Source organism: Erpetoichthys calabaricus, chromosome 9 (genome assembly GCF_900747795.2).
Source record: "Erpetoichthys calabaricus chromosome 9, fErpCal1.3, whole genome shotgun sequence".
NCBI classification, from domain to species: domain Eukaryota; kingdom Metazoa; phylum Chordata; class Cladistia; order Polypteriformes; family Polypteridae; genus Erpetoichthys; species Erpetoichthys calabaricus.
In genome coordinates, this window is record NC_041402.2 from 150,813,456 (window position 1) to 150,838,402 (window position 24,947).

A 24,947-nucleotide genomic window follows, 5' to 3' on the forward strand; every position below is an offset into this window, starting at 1 on the left:
ATTATTAGGTTGAATAATTGGAGGTGTGGTGGTGCCCTGAGTAGTTGTGCCTCCTCACTGATCTAGAACTTCATTTTGATTACCAGATCAGGCATCTTCTATGTGGGCTTTTCATGTTCTTCCAGTATTTATCCAGTATGTATCCAGTATGGCTGCAATTTCATCCTCGGTTCATGTCAACTGGTGGCTTTAAATTGCCTGCATGTGGGTGTGTACTTGAAGGTGCCCTGTGATGGAGTAGCTTCTCATTTGTAGCTGACTAATGATGTAGATACAACACTGTAGTGATAGACTCTGGCTTCACACAGCTCTATACTGGATAAAATGGGTCTAGAAAAGAGATGGATGATTGAACATTGCAAACATTGTTCGGATTTATATCTAAAATGCCAGAGTACATAATTATTCAAAATTCCCATGCTTGCACTCTGCACTCATTTAGCTTGGCACATCTGATTAGATGGAATTTTACAGTCAGGCCTGACTTCATTATGAGCCTCTGTTTGTCTTTTCAGTGTGTTTGACAGCTAAATGGTTTAGATGTGGCTGACATCGGGAAGATGCATTAAGACCTTCTGAAGGACTTGGTATAGACCTAATCCATCATCTCTGCCCTAGAACAGCAAAGGGCAGGCACTGGCAATTATTACAAATGGAGCTGGTCGGACATCTGTCATGGCTGCATTCAGTCACCGCCAAAGTGAGACATTAGATGCTTTGTACATTCAGAAATAGGTAAAATACGCTTGGCAAGGTCACATGACAGAGAGCTAGACAGACAGAAGAGTGAACTGATTGGAAGCCCACAGCCTAGATGACATAGTCACTTACAGCAGCCTCTATTTAGTACCTGCCTCAAAAGGTCAGACTGAAAATGGTGGTACAAGTGGGCGTCACGTTTTTCTGTTTTTTGTCTCCTCACTATAATCAGGTGGTCAAAAGAGATGACTACGACAATAAAAGTCAAATCAACACAAGACAAATATGCCTCTTTCCCTTTGACAAATCCATTTGAGAATTAATCTCAAGAGACATCTGGTAATGATCATGACTGTGGACAGTTTTTTCAAAGGTTGATCGCACCTACACACTGATGTTAACCTCAAATTATACATATCTATGGCTGAGGTTCTTTCTACACATCTCATCTTACCACCCTGGCTTACTCAATTTGCAAAGACACCCATATGATGATCCCCCATAGTCTAAGCATCATAAACAGTATCTAATAAAACACATGCCAACTAGGCTTGTGAACAAAGAGAGAGACAGTAATACTAAAGCTCAAAGATTAACCAAAAAAAAGCAATCCTAGCCACAAATCATTAAGCACACAACTGGATGCTTTAGTTTTCTTCCCCCATATCATAAACAAATACAACAGTGTAAGCAGCTGGTACAGTAAACAATTTGTTTATTACGTCATTCGTTGAACAGCCTCTCAAACAGCTTTATCTTCCAGGGATGACTATTCACCACGATAAATATGCTCATTTTAATTATGACGTGAATCCAGCTTTAATGAAGCCAGCTACTGACAAAACAGTAAAGTATGGCTTTCAAAAAAATCTGTAGTTTTTAACAATAAGTAGCTATTTAGAAGGCTGAATGAAAATTAAACAGATACAGTACATAATATTTAATTTAAGTAATGTGATATTCATAGACAGACAGATAGACAGAAATGAAAGTACTGTACGTTAAAATAGATAAAAATTATAGTATTTATTAATTGGTAATTATAATGAGAGATTGACAGTTTGATCAAACAATATTGTAATGTAAAATTGTAGTTTATTATAGTTAACTGAATAAAAATATCTAATTTCAGATAATTATGTTTAATCAGTTAGATAGAGTGACAAAGTAATCAGTTACATAATACCAGAAGTTAATTTACATTATTCTATAAGGTGATAGTATGTAGCTAAAGATAATTATATTTAATCAGATGTATTGATTAATCCAATCAAATAATAACATTAGAAAAAATGGTTTACTGTGACAGGAATAATGATCATTCTCTGATTAAACACAGGGATGGTGTGGTTGCTGCTGAGAGCTCTGTGTTCAAATCATTTCACATGTAACACTTACACATTTGACCCATGTGTTTGTGGGTTTTTCCTGGGTACTGCAATTTTCTTCCACAACCTAAAGAAATGCACGAGAGTGTCCTCATTGTATGTTGTCCATACTGTATTTTATTACTGTTACTCTTCAATAGGAGACATGCAAGTAGCCTGAAGATGAACATGTACATTAGGTTAATGGTCAATTCTGAACTAGCCAGTATAATTAAGTAAGAGAGTGTGTATGTGTGTGTGTGTGTGTGTGTGTGTGTGTGTGTGTGTGTGTGCATGTGTTCGAAGGAAAGAGACAGAAGGACTGTCTGCTTTGCAACTGACATTCAGTCCAGGTTTGGTTGCAGCATTGTATAAAATGTAGGCAGGGCAGGCATCTGCAACCTTGTAACAGAAAAGGAAGGTTGAGAAAGTTGGCCAATCATAGCAATATGAAATTGTTATTATCAACCCTGCCTAATTCAATTTAGAGTGATGGGGGTGGTGGAGGATGTCCCCTTTCACACAAAAAAGTTGTTCTTTCTAGTTCAAACAGCAGAAGCAGCAAAGCCATAACAGACTCCAGGAGCAAGAGTTAAACTACCTCTCAAGTTCTGCTTTATATAGCGCTCTTCACAGAACAAGCTATCAATAGACACTTTGCAATGCAAATACAGGAACAACAAAACATACAAGTTATGTCATACTGTATAAACGATCAGCTGAGTCATAGTCACTCACAGATAATTGCTTTAAATGCTATCAATGATAGGAAAAATGGTATCTTTCAGAGTATGCTGTAGATTGGGCAATGGGAAATGTCATAGGTGGCTGGGGGTGGGAGGGTGGGGGGGTGACCCGGCCGGGACTCCCCGTAGGAACGGAAGAGGGCTTACTCCTTCCCCAGACCATGTGGGGGCGACCGCCCTGGTGGCTATGGGGACCACGGGTACAGAGCTTTGAAGCTCAACCCTGTAGGGGTCCGTGGTCACCGCCAGGAGGCGCTCCAATGCCTTGGGAGCCCTGGACCTCAGCACTTCCATCACACCCAGAAGTGCTGGGGGGAAGAGGATCGGGGACAGCCGGAGTGTTTCCGGGTGCGCAGCTGGCACTTCCGCCACACTGGGGAGTGCCGGTGGAAAATTGTTGGGAGGCACCTGGAGCACATCTGGGTGTGTATAAAAGGGGCCGCCTCCCTCCATTCAGGGGCTGGAGTCGGAAGAGAAGAGGGATCAAAGTCTGGGAGGAGAGACAAGGAGGCGGCCTGAAGAAGTGAGGCATTGATTGTTGGCCAGGACTTTTGGGGATTTTGGGGCTGAGGTGCACATTTGTAAATATGGAGAAGGAGAATAAACGTGTGTTGGGTGACTTTAACTTGTCCGCCTGTCTGTGTTCGGGTCATCTTTCACAGAAGCAACCCCAAATTGTGGTTTTTAAATGAGTAAAATAAAACTAATACTAGCATTAGACAATTACAACTAATAAAATGATGCAGAAGGACCAAAAATCAAAAAACATCATCGCATTTGTAATCGCAGATCTTAAAATAGTTAAAAAAAAAAAAATTTTGTTCTTTATTTCACCTTATACAATTTCTTGTATTGGAAATTTGTTAGTTTTCACATACCCCTTGGGGTCAGAGTGCAGGGTCAGCCATTGTACAGCGCCCCTGGAGCAATTACAGGTTAAGGGTCTTGCTCAAGGGCCCAGCAGAGTAGGATCTCTTTTTTTGGCAGTGATGGGGATTCAAACCGGCAACCTTCTGAATACCAGCACACATCCTTAGCCTCAGAGCCACCATTCTGCCCCAAAATTATACCCTACCTACTTATGTTTAAAATTGATCATTTTTAACTTTCCAGGAGGGCTTTACTGTGGCGCAGTGATTGCACTGCTACCTTGCAGTAAGGACACCAGGGTTCCAGGTCCTCCCTGACTGTTGAATGTCCTCCCTGTGCCTGCATGGGGGTCTCCGGTTTCCTCCCACTGTTCAAAGACATGCCAGTTAGGTGAATTGACAATACTAAATTGGCCCTAGTGTGTGCTTGTGAGGGTGTGTGTTCGCCCTGCAATGGACTGGTGCCTTGTCCAGGGTTTGTGCCTACCTTGCACATTTCTGAGTTGGAATAAGCTCAAGCATACTCGTGGCCCTGGTCTGGTTTAAGCGGGCTTGAAGAACTTTACAGAACTGAGGGCTAGGACCACCAGTACAGAATCAAATATCAAAAAATGATCATATTTGTAATCAGTGACCTGGGAACGGCAAAGATCGACACCCCACATGCCTATAATACCGATCCCCATTTTTTTGAAGTTTTATGAAAAGGAGTAATTGTGTCCCTTGTATCCCATTAGGGTGGTAAACCTCTGGGTTCAGATGATGTGGCACATAAAACTTCAAGTCCTTCTGATCACTTTTGCTTAAGATGCCTATACTTTACTCTTTATTGTGTGAATTTTCGCAAAGAAAGTTTGATCCAAAAATGGTCTTAAAATAAGGCAAAAACAAATAGCTAAACAACTTGCATAACTAGATATCAAAATGAATCAAACAGTATATCATATATTTGGGTTTTGTCATACTGGTGAGTAAGGAGGCACCGGACAAAAGAAACTGAAGTGATTTCAAAGTGTTCATACAGGAAATAATTCTTATGAGCACATTATTGATAACAGTACTTTACATTTTTTGAACACAATAAAAACTTTGGGATACATTAAAACAAGAATTCACATGATATTGGGTTGCCTCTCTTGCATACGGCATACTCACCTTTGCCTTGTTTGATGTTGCCAATCCACACAACAACATATTTTTGGACAGGGTAGGAAAATGAAACCAGCAAAGGTACCCAGATGAGCAGTAAAAGAGCAGGCAAACCCCTCACAGAAGCAATCACAGCTACAATTAAGATGAGGTTCAATTGCTATGACATGGCAATATTATCTGCTGACCCATTGTGCAATTAAATTGTATTTTCATTCATTCAATCATTCATTCACTCACTCATACATTTCCTGAAACCCAAGGCTATCACTGAAGGATCACAAAATGGACAGAAGGATCAGAAAATGGACAGCTGCAAAGCCTGATAAAGATACGTACATATGGTATTTACTAGCTGCTATTAAACACTAGAAGGATTTTTTCTGTTTTGTTTTGTTTTCAATTACTGACACATGCTTCTTTGCTTCTTTGTCTGAGTTCAGTTCCTTTACTTGACAATCATTTGTGTCTCAAAGTTCTTAATTGTCTTTAATGACACATTGGTTTGATAAATACAATCATGCACAAGTTTCTTGTTAAACCTCAGTCCATTTCCTTTGTGTTGCAATACAGTGTGGTTAATACTAAAAGTCATTTAAGCTAATGTATTTACTCATTAAATGTAGGTGGAAAACATGGAGATAATGTGCAAACACCACACAGAACTGTAACCAGCTCTGGATGATTTTTTAATTCCCTGAACAAAACATTCTCACATTCACTCAAACCAGATCCACTATGCCACCTTCAAAACCCTTTATAAAATTAAAATGAAATTGCAGAATCAATATATTATGTAAAGGGGAGAACACTGTTTATATCTTACTAAGAGAATTCAAGAAAAACATCTGTAGTGCCTCTCACGTTCATCATAGTCCACCAAGCCACTAGGCTCCTCTGCACTAAGGCAGCTTTGCAAGCAATTGCCTCTCATGTATCCCTTGTGCGCTGCCTTGTACTGAATGACCTTCAATTTAAACTCATTCCTTTGAAATGTCCTCATGTTTGCATTAGGAGGCAGCTTGCGATGGCATGCTCTATAAGTAGTGTTGCATAAAATAAGGCTGATTTTATTTCCGTTCGCTTTCCGGGTCCTCCCTGCATGGAATTTGCATGTTCTCCCAGTGTCTGCGTGGGTTTCCTCCCACAGTCCAAAGACATGCAGGTTAGGTGCATTGGCGATCCTAAATTGTCCCTACTGTGTGTTTGGTGTGTGTGTGTGTGTGTGTGTGCGTGTGTGCCCTACAGTGGGCTGGCGCCCTGCCCGGGGTTTGTTTCCTGCCTTGCACCCTATGTTGGCTGGGATTGGCTCCAACAGACCCCCGTGACCCTGTAGTTAGAGTATAGCGGGATGGATGATGGATGAATGGATTTTTATTCCAGTCATGTAGTTGCTTAAAGTTAACAGAACACCCATGTCAGTCTTTGACAGTTGAGCTCCAATTAATTTTTTATCACTTTACCCAGAGATTTTTCCTGCCTTGTGCACTATGTTGCTAGGATAAACCCCAGGTCCTTATGAGACTGAATACGATTAAACTGTTTTGAGAATATTCTATTACATTTTCACTTTATAGCTGATCAGTTTTTTTTTTCTGTTGGAAGCCCATATAATAGCTTTGATCTGGATATGTGTTTCAGTATAAATTACTGTATATTACTATCAGATATCAGTTCTCCTTGATTACCTTTGCCTGTACATCTATCCTAAAATTAGAAAAGAGTGGATCAGAGGTCATTATGCGTATTTTTTATTTTTCAAAAGATTAAGACATTAAATAAAAAGTGACACTCCACAGAAAACAGCAGTGTAGGGTTCAGTCGAATTAACACTTTCCATGGCTGTGGTTACCAACAGCACGAGAAAACAAATTTTGGTTAGAAACAGGAGGCCCCCACACAATGTAAACCATTGTTCTCTCATCAATCATGCAGTTGCCACATACTGTAAGCAAAGCGTCACTCCCCCCCTACGGCTGGCACATTGATCTTCCCATCAGGCCCATGTTACTCAGACTCATGAGAGGCAGCGCCTTGTCAGCAAGGCAGATGATGTTCTGATTTAAACACTATAGATCAGATTCTCAAGGACACCATCTGGCTTGCTTGTTTAAGGTTGGGGCACTATATTTGGTGTTGAAGGTAAGTAGAGCAAGATGCCTGGCATCAGAAATCTCTGAAACAGTAATTCCAATCTCCCCTTCCTCCTCGATTAGTTTTCTATAATGAAGCTTTTTGAACCAGAATTAACTTAAATAAATAAATAAATAAATAAATACATAAATAAATAAATAATGCCAATGGATACTGAAATATCCAAAAGCAGTTTATAGAAATTTAGACATAAAATACGTAAATGTGCTACTGCTTGCCACCATTAAATCATAGAGAAAAAGGGCTCTTTGTACCCATTGAGTACCCTGTGTTGCCAGCTGTAAGTGAACTTTACATGAGCAGCCCTAACACTTACCAATCTAATATCTTTGGCATCATGTTTTTTGATTTGACTATGCTTAGGGATGTCATATTTAAGAAAACATAACCTCTTACCCTCTAACCATCTAAAATGAAATTAGTGTTTGGAAATGGATGGACAGACAGACCAAAATATAATCTCCACTCAATGGATCATTCAATGGATCAGCACAGAACAGGAAGGAAAAGTGCAGCTGTATATACTCAATTGAGAAGGTCTTCAGACCCCTTCATCCCTGCCCTCTTGATTGTGTTGTAGATTAGATTTTAAAGAGGTAAAATGTACCATTTTTGTTCATCACTCTATACTCAATAACCCATGTTGACAAACTGAAAACATGTTTACAGAATTGTTTGTAAACTTATTAAAATCTAAAACTAAATCTCTCATTCATATAAGTATCCAGATCCTTAATTTCAGCACTTTGTAGAACCCATTTGGCAGCAATTATAGCTTCAAGTCTTATCAGGTAAATCTCCACAAGCTGTGTATTGGCTTTATGCTTCAGGTCATTGTTGCCCCAGTCTGAGTAGGTTTTCTTCAGGGACCTCTGTAAATTTGGCTGCATTCACTCTTCCTTCAACTCTAACCAGTCTCACTGTTCCTGTTGCTGAAAAGCACCCCCATTCCATGATGCTGCTGCCACCACCACGCTTCACCGTAAGGACGATATTAGGTAGATGAGAAGCAAAGCATGGCTTTCGCCAGACATAGTGGTTGGAATTCTTCCCAGAGTTTGTGTGTCTCATCAGACCAAACTCTCTTTTCTCATCCTCTTAGAGTCCTTTAAACTGTTATACAGTATGCCTTTTACTCAAGAGTGGCTTCCGTCTAGTCACACTACCATAAACGCCTGATTGATGGAGTGCCACTGAGATGATTGTCGTTCTGACAGGTTCTCACATCTCCACAGATGACTTCTGAAGCTGTGTTAGTGTGACCTTTGGGTTCTTGGTCACCTCCCTGACAAAGGCTCTTTTTCCCCAGTTACTCAAATTTGGCTGAATGGTCAACTATAGGAAGAGTCCTGGTGGTTCAAACTTCTTCTAGTTCACAATTATTAAGGCCACTGAACTCCTGGAAACAATCAAAATTTTAGAAATAGTTTTATACCCTTGCCTTGATGTAACAATTTTATCACAGAGGTCTACAGAGAGTTCCTTGAACTTTATGGTTTAATTTTTGTACTGATGTGCATTGTGAGTTGTGAGACCTTATATATACACACGTGTGTGCCTTTGTAAACTAATGCCCAATGAATTCAGTTGGACACAGGTGGACTCCAATCAAGTTCTAGACACATCTGAAGGATTATTAAAGTAAACTGCCTGCACCTGACCACAATCTGGAGTGCAGCAGCAGTGGGTCCGAATACTTACATGAATGATAGGTTTCCATTTTTGATTTTTAATAAATTCATAACCTTACTGAAAAATGCTTTCATTTTGTTATTAAGGGCTACTGAGTGTAGATTCATGGGCAAAAAGTGGAAACTTAATCATTTAAAACTAAATGTACAACACAATAAAAAGTGTACAGACAGTGAACTTCTTTCTGAGGCCACTGTAGGAGCTTGTGTGTTTGTGTATTGTAGGCCTGACTAGTATAACCTACGTGCCTATCTATCTATCTATCTAATTAATGTTTCCTGATTTTGAAAGTCACCATACATAAGGACATAAATTGTATCAATGATGCCAACTACTCTCTACATTGTGAATTTCCCCTTGGGATTAATAAAGTATCTATCTATCTATCTATCTATCTATCTATCTATCTATCTATCTATCTATCTATCTATCTATCTATCTATCTATCTATCTATCTATCTATCTATCTATCTATCTATCTATCTATCTATCATAACCTAATACCATTGTGTTATTCTAGCACGTTTAACGTTAACATTCTCCAACCCACTTGGCCCAATTCAACATCAGATGTATAGCAGGAAGCAAGCAACCTAGAACATGGTGCCAGTCCGTAAAATTGGTCACTCACACTCGCCAGTTTAGAACTGCTAATCAGCAAGACATTCACATCTTTGAGGACAAGGTAGGAAACCCTAAGAGAAGACGACATTAATTGGACCAGATGTGGGTTTCAAAGCACAGCAGTGGGTCTATAATGTTGCAGGGTCATTCTGCCCTTTGTACATATAGTTTTGCAAATTCTGGTTGTCTTAAAATCTTGATAATTTTTGAATGGGAAGCCCTAAATGTTATAGCCAACAGGTTAACATAAAACAGTAACCAGCTCTTGCATGCCTCCTGCTGCATCAACTGAAGATACAGCAACTTGTTCCCTGCTCTTGTTTTGAACGTACTGCTGCTATGACAGATTTCAAATCCCTGCTGCCCTAGAACTGGATGGAGTTACAATTTGTATGTGACAATTAAAACATATCAACTACTATAAACAAGTCAGAGACAGAGAAGCAAAACATAAATGTAGAAACATAAAACTGGATGGATTTTCATGGTGTGAGATTGACTAATGTTTTCTAAATTAAAACTTTTCCTCAGAGCAGTTTTAATTAGGCTCTTTCATCATGAATTCATGATCAATGAAGATTATTTTATTAATAGGCAATGAATTAAGACTTAAGAGCAGAGCCTGTCAGATCTTTTACACTTCTCTTCTGGCCTCTCACTCATATCTAGTTAACACCACCAAACTGAAAGCCTGGGGAGTTCGAATGATCTGCCAAAGCCCCTTAAGAACAAAAATGTGTTGCCCCATATACTTAATGGAGTGAAGGTGCCACACGAGTAATCTTTGTAAATTTAAAGCATTCCACAGCCAGGTGTCTGTGCTTGGCTCTTGAAGAAAGGGGCTGACAGCCTTTACAACATTCACTTGCTGATATGTCATAAAGCCTTCTCAACTAATAATAGATCAAATTACTCAATCATTATCAAAAGGCCAGCATTTTTGTTAAAAAAGTTGTAAACCATCTGTTCTCTTAACTCTTTCTCTTTCATGAACGTAGTAGATGCTCGTCTCTCATCAACTGAAACACCATAACTTACAATAAATATACAGTTCATCTGGAAATGGTATGCTTAGGTAAGGGAAGTTCCTAAAAGCCATCAGCTTTGTTTTTGTCAAGCTTATTTTAAAAAATACAATTTGGTCATTTGGTGCTATCCATAAGTACAGCTTGTTAATTTGAGATAGGATCAGAAAACACAAAACAAAAAAAAATTTTTTTTTGCTAATATTAAAGTGCCAGAATTAGGATGGGGTCAGGATGAGGCAAATGAAATAAAATTCACAACGATCTGGACCATGCCACCAAAAATCCACACCTCTGCAAACTCAAATAAGACAAATGGTGCAATGTTGTGCAGGTACACTTAAACCTTCCTATTACTGGGAATGAACATTTCCAGAGATTTTGAAAGTATGAAAATGAACGTAGTATTCAAAGGCTAATACAATATTCTCAAGCATACTTAATCCAATCCAAGGTTGGGAAGTGAAGCCTATTCTAACAGCATGAGGTCCAACCTTGGTTCCACTCACACATATACACTCCACCCTCACATTCACAAAGAATTGCCAAAATATTTAACCTGCACTTTTTGGAAATGCGAGAGAAAAAAAAACAAAAATCAAAAGTGACAAAGCATACAGACTTGGAAAGAATGTGCAACTGGGATTTGGACCCAGGACACTGGAACTGACAGACAGCAATGCTAACCCCTCCACTAATATCCCATCTTCTTCTTCTTTCGGCTAGTCCCGTTAGGGGTTACCACAGCGGATTATCTTCTTCCATATTGACCTGTCTTCTGCATCTTGTTCCGTTACACCCATCACCTTCATGTCCTCTCTCACCACATCCATAAATCTTCTCTTAGGCCTTCCTCTTTTCCTCTTCCCTGTCGGCTCTATCCTTAGCATCCTTCTCCCAATATACCCAGCATCTCTCCTCTGCACATGTCCAAACCAACGCAATCTCGCCTCTCTGACTTTGTCTCCCAACTGTCCAACTTGAGCTGACCCTCTAATCTACTCATTTCTAATACTATCCATATTTGATAATTAACCCAATCCTGAAAATACTTTATTATCTGAATAATTTTCATTATGATACAGATATCTCAAGAGACAAAAACTGAATCTTTTTTTCACTGCCATACACCTTTAAAAGCCAATATGATCAAATAGACAAACACACTCAAGCCACCATTTCACCACCTCTTCTGTTTCATATGGAGGTGTCATGATTTGACATTATTTTTTGACATTGGTTAGCCTTTGAAAATCACCAAGGCATCATGTTGAGGGACTGAGAGGCCAAGGAATTCAGTACAAACATTTTATATTTAGTGAGGTTTTAAACATTGTTAAAAATGAAATATGTTTTTCCACTGCATCATTTTTTTTGTATTGTGGGCTCCACTATTTTGTAATGTTTGTTTGGCCTTAGGGCGGCACAGTGGTGCAGTGGTAGTGCTGCTGCCTCGCAGTAAAGAGACCTGGGTTTGCTTCCCGGGTCCTCCCTGCGTGGAGTTTGCATGTTCTCCCTGTGTCTGCGTGGGCTTCCTCCAGGTGCTCCGGTTTCCTCCCACCATCTAAAGACATGCAGGTTAGGTGCATTGGCGTTCCTAAATTGTCCCTAGTGTGTGCTTGGTGTGTGGGTGTGTGTGTGCCCTGCCCGGGGTTTGTTCCTGCCTTGCGCACTGTGCTGGCTGGGATTGGCTCCAGCAGACCCTCGTGGCCCTGTGTTAGGATATAACAGGTTGGATAATGACGGACTGTTTGGCCTTATTACTAGGCCGTTGATAGGTAGGGTCAACAAGAGGTGTGCAGCACGTGACATCACCTGGTCAAGGGTATAAAGGTCAAAGTCAATACACTTCCTGATTGTCCAAGTTTGTGGATATTCCAAAAAAAAATTCTGGTGTTTACTGATTTCTTATTCCTGATTATTGGTTATGAATTCTCTTGCATTATCAACTACAGTTTTGCCTTCTCACAGTTACTCATAGATTTAGATTGCTAAATAAATAAAAAATAACTAACAACAATAATAATTATAATAATAATAATAATAAATAAAATTACTAAATAAATAGTTACTCATAAATTTAGTTACTCATAGATTCACTTCTGACTTCTCACAGTTACTCATAGATTTAGAATACTAAATAAATAAAATTACTAATAAATTTAGTTACGCATAGATTTCACTGCCTTCTGTCATTTTACATGGCTTGATTTTGATTTGTTGTTTCTGGCGAGTTATACAGATTTATTTGAATCCCTGGTCTCAACCAAGGAACATTTCTAACATTGATTCCATCTCCTGATTTGAACCTTATATTTTTACAACTATCACCTTATACAGTACAATCAGTACAGATGGCAGAGATGCCTTTAGGCTCACTGGAGCAAAAACAGACCTGACTGAAAACATTTTCAAAATCTTAGATAATGGCGCATCTAAACAAGTGATGATTAATGTTACTATTTCAAGTTTTATCTCTCAAGGAAGCCTTACTGCCAGAGTCCAGAAATTGTTTCTTATTTAAGTAATATTTCCACAAGCACTAAGTTGATTATCTTGTTACTCTTGCCCAATCCTACCAACTTAATAGCTGTATTTTTTCAGTATCTGTTATTCTAAAGCAGTGCTTCCCAACTGCTACCGATCCATAGAATATCCTCAAAAATCATTGAAGTCCCAGGTCATGTTTTTTAGCCAATCTGAACACTTTTCAGATAACATTTCAAATGAAAAACTGCATCATGTTCTATATGGATGTGTGAAACCCCAAGAGGATCATAACCCCCCCCCCCACAAACCCTTGCTCTCCGATTGAATCTTTATTATACTGTATTTCCCACCACCCCGTTATGCAAAGATTTTTTCGACAAATCACAAAAGTTGAAAACCACTGTTCTACTTGGAATAAAAAACAAACATAATTTTCACATTTAGTATACACTGGAATACTCAATCACTTTATACATTCTGACATCATCCAGTAGATAAGGCTACTCAACAGCCACTTATTCTGACAACTGCATCAGGGTTTATTTTATACTTTGTCTGATGTTGCATGCAACATATGGTGCTGTATTAACTGTCTATGTTGTATTGTACTGCTGTAACTAGTGTGTGGGAGTCATGCAAGTCATAATTTAATTTTACTATCTACACAAAATGTCAATAAATTTCAACTTCAAATTGAAGTAGATGGTGTAAATGTAAGGAGAATCTACAGAATACCAATTTCATTTTTTATTAAAGGCCTACAATTAACCAAATGATAATCTAGTAGCTCTGGGCACAAAACAAGAAACACAAAGTGTTGATTTAAAAAAGTGTGTCCAGAGAAATATGAAAATAACTTCTTCAGACAATGACTGTGCTAGAAGTCAAACACAAATCACTGAATCTGTGAGACATTAGGGCGTACCTCTGTGTCAGCCCAAGGTGAATATCGATAAATACTTTTGGAGGAATTTAAGAAGTGACAGGACAAGTGGGTTAATAGTAACAAATTGTCCCTTTAGCACACATAGCTTTCACAGTTCCCCTGTAATGATATGTCTACAGCTTAGCTCTCCAATGATACTCTGCAATTAGGTCGCTACAAATTAATCTTCAAAATTGACAGGCGTGCTGATGATCACTTTTCATTTTCCCTACTGTATGATCACACACTTTTAAGTAGGTTAACAAGTTTGAATTCCACACACATCGAAACAATAACAACTGCCCCACTGCTCCCCTGCCTCCCCTCAGATAAGGAACTTCACAGAAAAGGGGGGCTCTTCTAAGTCCACTTTGAACGATTGTTTTCTGCCAGCTCTCTGGTGGCTGACTGCTTAGTAATCACGGCAGGATTACTAGCTGGAGAGCCGAAGGCTGACGACTTGAAAGAAGGACCTGCTTTTCATTTACTGCTACTGTTTAGTCGGGTATAGTCTTTTTGAAGTGCCGCAGGCATGAAAGATGCAAACACAGTTTATACTGTTTAAAATCATTCATTCTCAAGTTACAAGCATTCACAGTGGTGCCTAAAATGATTAATGGAATGCCGCACAAGAGGGCACAAGAGCCACAGCACTTCTAAATTAATTTTTAATAATCATGCCATAAGGGTAGTACGGTGGTTAGGGATGTTTGATTTCCAGCCTAGTCGTTGACTATATGGAGTTAACATGTTTGTCCTATTCTTATGTGTTGTTTTTTTGTTTGTTTTTTTTACCCAGCCTGTGCTCGTAAACACCGATGAACCAATAAAATCTGGCCCTACATGAGTGAGCGACAGCATGCAAGTACAATCCGCAATGCACTGGTTCCATTTCAAGGGCTAGTTTCTGCATTTCTCCTGCAACCCTTACAACTCACTTTGGCTCCCCAAAACCATAAACTGAATTATGCTGGTTCAATAAATATATAGATAATTGAGTAGGGGTCTGTGTGTGATTTGGTTCTGTCATGCACTGGCACCTTATCCAGGATTAATGATAGACTTATGCATGATGCTAGGAGAAAAAAGAGATTTTGACTTTCTAGGACACTCCTTTGGACCAAGTAAGTAAAGAAAATATAGGGGTGTGTATTTGAGTCTTTTTCATGCAGTGGACAGGCACCACCGTTCATTCATAAATGCAGACATGTACATCAGACTGACAGGATATGCTTCTATTCGTGCATTGGATCAAGTAGGTTAAGATGATGGATGGATGAATGAGGTTGTATGCGAGTTTGCTCTTTAATGGACTGGCACCATTGTCCAGGGTTAATGCTAGAAGGATAGGCTCACATTTACTAGAACCTTTTGTGTGCGTGGATATGTATGTCAGTTTTCTCTACGATGAAATGGCATCATTGTCCAGGTTTTTAATTCTAAACTTGTATCTCATATTGACAGGATAGGCTCTGACTCACTAAGACCCTTTGTGTGAGTGAGCTCTGTGATGGATTGACACCATTGTCCTGGGGATAATTCTACAAGTTCACATCATAGTGACTTGATAGGTTGACCATAACTCTATGCGTGTGTGTGTTTGTTTGCTCTGTGATGGACTGGCATCCTGACCCAGAAAAGCCTCTGTCTTACACATGATGTCGTCAGGAAAAACTCCAAATCTGGTCAACCGTAAATTGGATAAAGCATTTTCAATAGAGTTGACTGGGTAACTGTTGGTGTATCTGTGAGTTTGCTTTAAAGAAGACTGGCACCCAGTTCAGAGTTAAACCCACATTTGTGCCTCACACTGCGAGAAAAGGCTTCAACTCCCTGTGACCCTGAACTGAAAAAAGCAGGTCAAGAGACTAGAAGGATGAATGAGTGTGTTTGTGGATGTGTATATGTGTTTGTTCTGTGGTGGAAAGACATCTTTTCATTTTCATATAACGTATTGTAGTATCAGAATAGGCTCTGACTCCCAATATTGGAAAAGCGTGTTAAAATAGGAAATGGATGGCTTACTGTATATGTTGTATGTATGGAAGGATCTGATGATCACTGTTAATGACACTATACAGACAAGAATTATTTGAATCAAATAACTGAGTGGAAACACTTTTTACAAGAAACAACTTGAGAGAAGCAGTCAGATGCTTTACCCTCAAAGGAAACACTGCGCCAGAAGCCACAATGTGACTTGTGTGTTAAAGAGGAGCAGTTAATACATGATATATATAACTTGAAACATTCTTGGTTATTTGGCATTATGTGTTCTAAAGATTGCTTAAAAAAAGTGTTTTTGTGTGTTGCATGTAGAATATTAAGTCATCCACTCATCCACTCTCTAACATCCTTATCCTGTTCTGGGTCACTGGGCAGCACTGGGCTCAAGACTAGCATTAGCCTTGGAAGGGACACAAATCCACTGCAGGGCAACACACACACATACGGCCAAATTAGAGTGTCCAGCTGACCTAAAGCATATACCTTTGGGATCTGGAAGAAAAGAGTGCCAGATGTAAAGCCCACAGAGATCATGTAAAACTTCCAAATAGGTTGTGCCCAGGCTGGGATACACTGTAAACCCATACTTCTGAAATTTGATAATCAGGAGGAGACTATTCAGTCCATCAAGCCCATTTATTTATCTAATAGCTAAGATGACCCAACACCTCATCCAGACATTTCTTAAAGGTTGTCAAGTTTTCTGCTTCTACGACATGACTTTGAAGTTTGTTCCAGATGCCCACAACTCTTTCAGTAAAGAAGTGCTTCCTAGCTTCAGTCTTAAATACACATCCACTAAACTTCTACTCATGTACTTGAGCACGTACTTTGCTGTTTATTCAAAGAATTCAGCTAGACCTACCAATGCCTTTGAGAATTTTGAGGACTTGAGTTAATTCCCTATGCAGTCTCCTCTACTCAGAGCTAAAGTAGGTTTAATTCATTGAGTCTGTCAGAGTATGATGATATGTCCCCAAGTCCTAAGATGCACCTGACTGCTGTCCTTTGCATAGCTTCAAGTGCTTCTATCTCTTTCTCAGAGTGTGATGACCAGAATTGCATACCATACTCCAGATGTTGTCTCACTACTGCAGTATGTAATCTCAGCGTAGGACTTAAATCCAACAGTTTCAACGATGTAACCTAATATTTTATTTGCATTTTCCATCACTTCTGCACTTTGTTTAGACAATGAGAATGTTGTGTCAACATAAACCTGTAAATAATTTGGAGAGGTTGCATCATGGAAGACAGTGTCTCCCATCTTGTGTTCATAATTAGCAGTCCTGAAGATTGTACAAGTCTTTTTGGATTGTTTTTGCTACCTGTAAGTTGGCATCAGTATATACAGTAATTTCCCACCATGCTACCTAGACTGAGACCTTTAACTGCTAATTCAAAAACAGACACCTTGGAAGCTGACTTGCCACCAAGTGTATCATTTTTCAGTGAAACATTACCAAAGTGCTCATTTTCTTAATAAATGACTATTGATGCCATTTTATCAAATGGCAGAGTCTATTGAGGCAGAATGCAGTGAATTTTTAATATTTGGTAGCTCATAGGCTGTAGAATCACTACATGATCAGGAATGCAGTGCATTGAGGCACAAAAAACATTCATTTAAGTGAGAAGAATCAAACACAAACACTTTTGGATTGAAATGCATGAGCTATAAATGATCACTCAAGTATAACAACAACACAGGTATTTGGCTTGAAAACTTCTACAAGGTTTAGTTAGTTTCATGTTTACCCATAACAGTTGGGAAAGACCTCATAATTCCCCTCCAGCTGTCTAGCAAGTCTAAATATAGGTGGATTCTTAAATATACTGTATGACATCATGTGTGAAACTTTTTGTTGAAAATCTGAGAATTACCCTAATTATTTTAGGAATCCAGCATGTATTATGATGACAGGAGTGAGAGCCGCGCTTGCCAAGGATGCATCACTATAAGAATGACTGAAAAGATGAGGATCAGTCACCTGGAGATAAAGGGGCATTGTGGTGGGGAAAATGGGAGTCCTGCTAAGAAGGAAATGGAGAGTGGGGCTACAGCAAGGACCTCAGCAGCCAGACAAAGAAATGACAAGTGAAAATGGTGTGTTTTAGGGTGGTATAACAAGGGTGTCTTTACAAGACATTTGACCAATTTCCCATTGAAATGAAAGTGATGCAGAGAAAATTAAAAGCATACATTTCATTCATTACAGCTACCACAAATTAAAAAACTGTTCTAATAGGATCTTCAAATTTTAGAAATCAACATAAAATAAAGTTTAAGTTATGTAATAATTCACTGTGGCACATCTTGAAATACTCTTAAAATTTAAAAATAGGTCTTACCTTTGGAAGAAAACCCCAAATCTTTTAGGTAACACAGGTTATGTTCATAAATCCAATGAAACAGGAAGGTCACCATAAGAAAAAGAGAAAAAAATAGAAAAGGAAATTATTAGTCTACTTGCACAACCTCTCTGTCGCTTTCCTATCATCTCTCAACTTGAATCAAAGCCTAATTGCAGACATTCTTCAAAAACACGTTCAGTTATTTTAAGAGCATATTTCAAATGATAACCTACATAGCATTGCATAATTAATATCGGTGCTTTATCAAGACCATTCAAGCGACTGACATCTTGTAGGTCTTCTAGTACATCATATTTACCTCTGGAACATCATTTATCAGTGAATAGGATAAAAATAAATTTTTAATTAAGCAACTGGTTAAAGTCGAAATTGGGTGTCAGCTTATTGTACATAAAATATTCAAAGATGACAGAAAAACAAAAGCTCCAGTGGTGCCTGTTGTCTTTTGCCTATGGAATGATGCTTTTTAGAATGTCACTCATCTAGAACAGTTGAAATGTAGATTTAAATCCATGCCATAAAATCATATTATCATATTTTGACTTAGAAGTTAAAACTATCCTACATGTTTTTTCCTGAAAAAAAAAAAACTCCACATAAGCAGTTAAAAGATAAATGACCAAAATGTGACTGTATGCACCTCCCAGGGTGCCTCACCCTTCACTGGACGCCGCTGCGCCATGCATCTCCCATAACGCAGATCGCCACATCCAGATCAAACAAGAGGATCCTAGCTTCATCACCTTGGCAGCAGGGCTTCTTGCCCATCCAGCGTATGCCACCGCATATTTTACTTTCCAACCCTAACCAGCCCCCGTGCCTTCCCCTTATCTTGTCTGCTCTACCACTCAGCCGACATGATCGGCGCCTCTTTGGTGACTCTAAAGCACTTGGTTTGACTCCTTAACAACTTGTTCAGTCAAATTGATACACACCATTGATCGCTCCTCTGTTCTCTTTCTCTTGTTCTTACTCTCCCCCAAATCCCTCTCAGGCTCCTTTATACTGTTGTGGGTGCAAGAGCCCTAATTACATCCCCCAGAGCACTAAAGAGGAAATTGGCTAAACTGACTGCACGTGAATGTGCAATCAGCCAACTTCCTTATCAACACACCAGGGTTGCTTAGCTTCGCTACCATGCATATCCACACCCACCAATTCCATAGTTGCACTGTTATTATTTTTAAAACAAACACAAATTGGGACGGACCCCTTACTCGCTTACTTGCTTCACCACAGGCAGACCATCACAGGGTGGTCACACACACGACATATTTGAATATAACATGAACTATATATACAAAAAGGCAACATGGATCTAGAGCAACGGGAAATAAAAAAAAATAAAATGACTCAGTACCAAAATTCCCACTCAGTGCAGAAGTCCTACTTAAAAATCTTAAGCTTAAGAAATGTGCCATATGAGGCAACCGATGTTGTTGCCAAGCAACAGGCAAGTATAAGGCATGGTTAAGAGTGAAGTCAGATTCCACACGTTTTTCACGTTGTCTGCCTTGTTTTAACTTTACTGTCTCTAAGTCAGCTCAATTTTAAATATTTCACCTGCTCAATCCCAGAAACAATATAATGCTCTGCTTATGGAGTCACTGCTAAAGGCCTGATGACTTTCTCTATGTATTTCCAACCATCACCATCATAATAGTGGAAGATGCCCAATGTACCGATGTCTGATGGTGTGATCTGCCCTTTCCAATTACATTAAATACATTCTTGTTTATCATGGCATCATGGAGTGGCAACATGTTAAGCTGCTAGACATGCATGTTACTGTACACTAAGTAACACTTGGTTAACCCCTATATTGTGTAACTATTGTACCCATAAGGGAAAAGAGGCTGCCCACTGCCAAGCCTACCTGCCTTAAGTTAGCTCGTCCCATCTCAGTTAAAAGCACTCCCCACTTACATTTTGCCCACGTTTGTCTATTTATTTTACTACAAATGCAGGCTCATGAGAAATAAAAGTTTTCTGTTAATATCTGCTATCAAAATGCAGGATATAATTACATGCTTGCAAGAATAAATCAATGCCACCTTAATGGCATGTAAATTTTCACATATTTATGTAAATTGTACTTTAGAAAAGTTAATGTCAGAATAATGCAACAGAAAACCAATCTACTTTGATAACATTGTCACATTAATAGCAACCAAGACCTCGGCGGGCTACCAGCCAACGTTTAGTCCTTCCCCTTTAGAAACCTAACTCTGCCCTCTCAGTTTAGGAAGATTAACGTATTATACATCAAGAGTAATGAGAAGAACTGCTTGCAATAAGCTAAATTACACCAATTTACCTAGAGTGGCAGAACAGCATGGTGGTTCGTATCATTGCCGCCCAGCTTAGGCTCGCATCTCAGTTCTGTCACTGTCTATGTGAAATGTGCCCATTTCCTTCATGTTCACAAGTTCTTTCCCTGGTACTCTTGTTTTCTCCCAGATATGGGGGAGTTTCCAGTAAATGCTTAGTGTACCAACTAGGACTACATCCTGCCCTGTGCTCATTGCCAACTTTCTGTGACCCAGTAGTACAGTGGTCTCCAAATCTGGTCCTGGAGGGCCGCAGTTGCTGCAGGGCTCTTTTCTTAATTGGAGGCCACTTTTTCCTGCTAATTAACTCCATTTCCATTCATTTTAATTGGCTTGTATTTTAAGATTTGTTCCTCTGAATTTCTTCATTTCTTTCCTTAAAAGGCACCCAAACAGAAATGAAACGTGAGCCAACAGAAGACCAACTAAGTCAGGACTTTAAACTCCAACCAATTTCACTCCAACCAGTTGCTTAATTAAGCTTTGATTCTTGATGTGAATTAAACCCGTCCTTTAATTCAATGGCTTGTTGGTGTCCTCATTTTGCAATAGCATACATTTCAGAAATTGCTGATTTTCTAAGAGCTTTGTTAAAAAGTTTTGGGGACCTGAGCAGATCAACATTCCTGAGACCTTCATCTTTCTTTATTTTCAGATACTACATGATGGATGTAGTTTGCTGCTCATGTTTTGTATCTCATTATTGTTTGGCTGCTAATTAAGAGAAAAGAGGGAATTAAGGGATCCGAGTGTGCAAGAGGAAGTCAATTAAAATTACTGTAATTCAAAAGAAGTTAATTAGCAGCAAAAGCAGGTCACTAATCAAGAAAAGGGTTAGAATGAAAACTTGCAGCCACTGCTGCCCTCCAGGACCAGAGTTGGGGACCCCTGCTCTAATAGGTAAACTACATCATTCAATTCTTACTGGACTGTTCTGTACTGTAGATAAGAGCCCAAACCTATTCAGATGTCCATAATATTATTTGAACAGCTATAATTGTGACAGCAGTATAATGGAGAATTAACAGCATAATCATTTAATGATGCTCCGATTAATTGTAAAAATACAAAGGTTAACACTTTACTGTAGAACATGGCGGGTAACACAGAGGCTAAGTGTAGAAAATTTAAAGGGATGAAAAAAAACATGGAGTCGGCACCGCAATTGGCCAATTCTAGGAATACAAAAACCTGATCAACCTAACATGCATGTCTTTAGCTTTTGTGTGAACAAATGGAGAGAGACCACATGAATATGGGGAGAGCAAATAAAGTCCACACAGACAGTGACTGGACCAGGATTTGAACCTGGTGCTCTAAAATTGTCAGGTAACATGAGAAATAATGCACCACCCTCTTCAATTCAATTTACTTAAAATTAAATAGTGTACTGTGACAGATTGAGGTCGCTGTCGTCCTCTTGAACCTTCGGACAATACGCCAAACACCAGGTAAAAGTCCAAATATTCTTTTTATTAGAACAATAACATGCACAAAGAACCCTCCACTCCACAATACTCATAAATTAATCAATACAGTAATCAATACACTAATCAATCCTCCACACTCCCAGACACTTCACCACCCTTCCTCCCAGCTCAGCTCAGTGTACTGGTTTCCCAGAGTCCTTTATATAGTCCATGACCCGGAAGCGTTTCTCTCTTCTGTCCATGTGATCATGAACACTTCCGGGTCGGATAAAAAGCTCCTTTCTTCAACCCGGAAGCACGTTGTTTCTTCTTGTCATATGATCATGACGCACTTCCGGGTTATAGGGCACATAAGAGTCCGATAGCCCCCTTACAGTGACTCCTGGTGGTCCCCAGGGTACCCAGCAGGGCTGTGCATATAAACTACAAAGTCCATGAGGCCCTGCTGGAATTCGGGGCACATCCATGTTGTCGTGAGAGCTCCACCTGGCGGCCTGGGGGTGAGGGCTGGAATATTTAGCTGGCCACCCACCACATGTACATATTTAACAGTTATGATAAGCTATTCAGTCAATGCTTATTATATAATCATCACTGTTAAGAGTTTGTTTTAGGCACATAACAGCAGCCATCAACAACACAATCAATAAAACCTGCCATCAAAGGAGGCAAAATTAAGAAAAATCAGGAATAAGAAGTGATTCAACTAAAGGCACTTTTTTATTTGTGTGACAGGTTTTTGCATTTAGGCTGTGAGCATGATAGCCCACTCTGCAGAGATTGAAAGTACATGTGACTTTACCTTTTCTTTTTCATCAGATATTGCAGTAGGTAAGGAAAAGGAGTCAGGTTCCAAAAGCAAAACAACATCACAATGGTGGCAGAGTGTGACCTGCACAGGACATCTCCATTCCCTTTTTTAAATACATTGATTAACGTATTTCTAGTTTTGCGAGATGGTCACTGCATTAATGAATTGTTATAATTCAACAGAGCCACAGTCTTGAGTTGTTCCCGATCTGAGAGAAGCAGTCACTTCTCAGTAATTTACACACTTTAGCCGACTGCTGGGGTGGTTTTGGTTATTTGCCACTCAGATGATGAGCTCTTTTGTATCTCCCTGATTAAATTATTGTTTAATTCCTTAACTTGATTTATCACTTAATAGATTTATTGGTTAAATTGGTAAATCTCCTGTGTCATTCATTTTAGAGCTGGCACAAGCTGATGAAGACAATTACAGGCAGATGGGTGGCAGCTGTGAAGCAATCTATTACAGGCCTTGCAGCTGAGCGTCACCCTACATCTCATGGTTTCCATGACAATGGCACTACTGTTCCCTCAGCAATTTCCAAATGACATGTTTTGAATGGGTGGGGCTGACTAGCGCCTGCCTCAGTCTTCAGGCTTGGATATGAAATGCATGAAAAGAGCCTGTGGTTCATGAACATGGGCTGTAGTGGTATAGAAATGGAAAGCAGTGAAGGTCAGGCTTCCAATAGTTTTGCCTCCAGTATGCTTTTCTACTTCCTGAACTGGGCTGAAACTGAACTTTATTAGAAGGCAACATAGTTACTAGAAACTTCTCTTAGTGTTACACATACACATAACAAGGTACAATATACAATACATGACACCATCACAACATTACATAAACACAAATATAATAAAAAAAATAGAAGAGAATTGCACTTATGCCCAAAAATAGGTAAGTCTTAAATAAAATGAACAATTTATATTGAATGGAGGAGAACAGAATCAGAGGCTGTGTTTAACCACAGTAAATAATAACAATAATAACAATACATTTTATTTATACAAAGACACCTTTCTAAGCACTCAAGGACACCGAACAAACAATAAATAAAAAAGTACATTATAAACCAAACTTAAAACAACAGAAAATATAAAACTTAAAACCAAACAAAGCAACTATAATCATAAAGAAAACGCCATTTTGAACAGATGGGTTTTAAGTTGAAAATGATTCAATATTTCTAAGCTCAGTAGGTAATCAGTTCCAGAGCTTGGGAGCAGAACGGCTGAATGCTCTGCTCCCAGTGGTGGTTAGATGAGTGAGAGGGACGGTCAGGAGGATCTAAGGTTACGGGAGGGAATGGCAACATGGAAGAGATCAGACAGATATGGAGGGGCAAGGTTGTAGATAGCCTTAAAAGTTAACAGAAGAATTTTGAATTGAATACGGAACTTAACTGGAAGCCAATGAAGCTGCTACAAAATGGGAGTGATATAGACAGGGTTCAAGTAATGATGTGGGCTGCTGAATTCTGGACCAGTTGAAGTTTATGGAGAGATTTATTAGAGAGACCAAAGAGGAGCGAATTGCAATAGTCCAGACAAGAAGTAACAAGACTGTGAACAAGGATGGCAATGGTATGGGGAGTGAGGGAGGGGAGGATGAGATTAATATTACGTAGGTGGAAGTAAGCAGACCAGGTGATGTTATTAATGTGAGATTGGAAAGATAGAGTATTATCAAGGATGACACCCAGACTCTTCACCTGAGATGAAGGGGAAACAAAGGAGTTATCAATAACAAGTGAAAGATTATCGGCTTTGGATAATGATGATTTTGTAACAACGAGGAGAACCAGGATTTAATTTCAGCAATGCAGTCAATAAGCGAAAATGGTGGAAAAGAAGAGTTGGGTTTACTAGCAAGGTAGAGCTGGGTGTCATACAGCATAACAGTGAAAATGAATGTTATATTTAGGAAAGATATTGCCAAGGGGGAGAAGGTAAATAATAAAAAGAAGAGGCCCCAGGACAGAGCCCTGGGGCACACCAGAAGTGACAGCGGTGGGTTGGGAGGTGAAATTTTTAAGCTTAATGAACTGAGTGCGGCCTGAGAGGTAGGATCTGAACCAATCTAGTGGAGTGTGGGTAATGCCAATCAAAAATAATCTATTAAGGAGAGTGGTATGACAAATGGTATCAAAGGCTGCACTCAGGTCAAGGAGAATGAGAATAGTGACTAGTGACTGCAGTAGGAAAGAAACTGTTTCTACGTCTAGTAGTTCTTGCCTTTAATGATTGATAACGT

At 39.2% G+C, this 24,947-nt stretch overlaps 1 protein-coding gene across 9 annotated transcripts in view; it reads right to left on the minus strand.

The window, feature by feature from the left end:
* The window catches only part of ncam1a (neural cell adhesion molecule 1a), a 765,634-nt gene that overhangs the window by 589,807 nt on the left and 150,880 nt on the right, over positions 1-24,947 (minus strand). For all 9 annotated transcript variants that reach the window (XM_051932379.1, XM_051932377.1, XM_051932380.1 and 6 more), the window contains exon 2: positions 18,100-18,120. In XM_051932379.1, the coding sequence (XP_051788339.1) occupies positions 18,100-18,120 (21 nt within the window). The remainder of the gene's footprint in view (positions 1-18,099; positions 18,121-24,947) is intronic.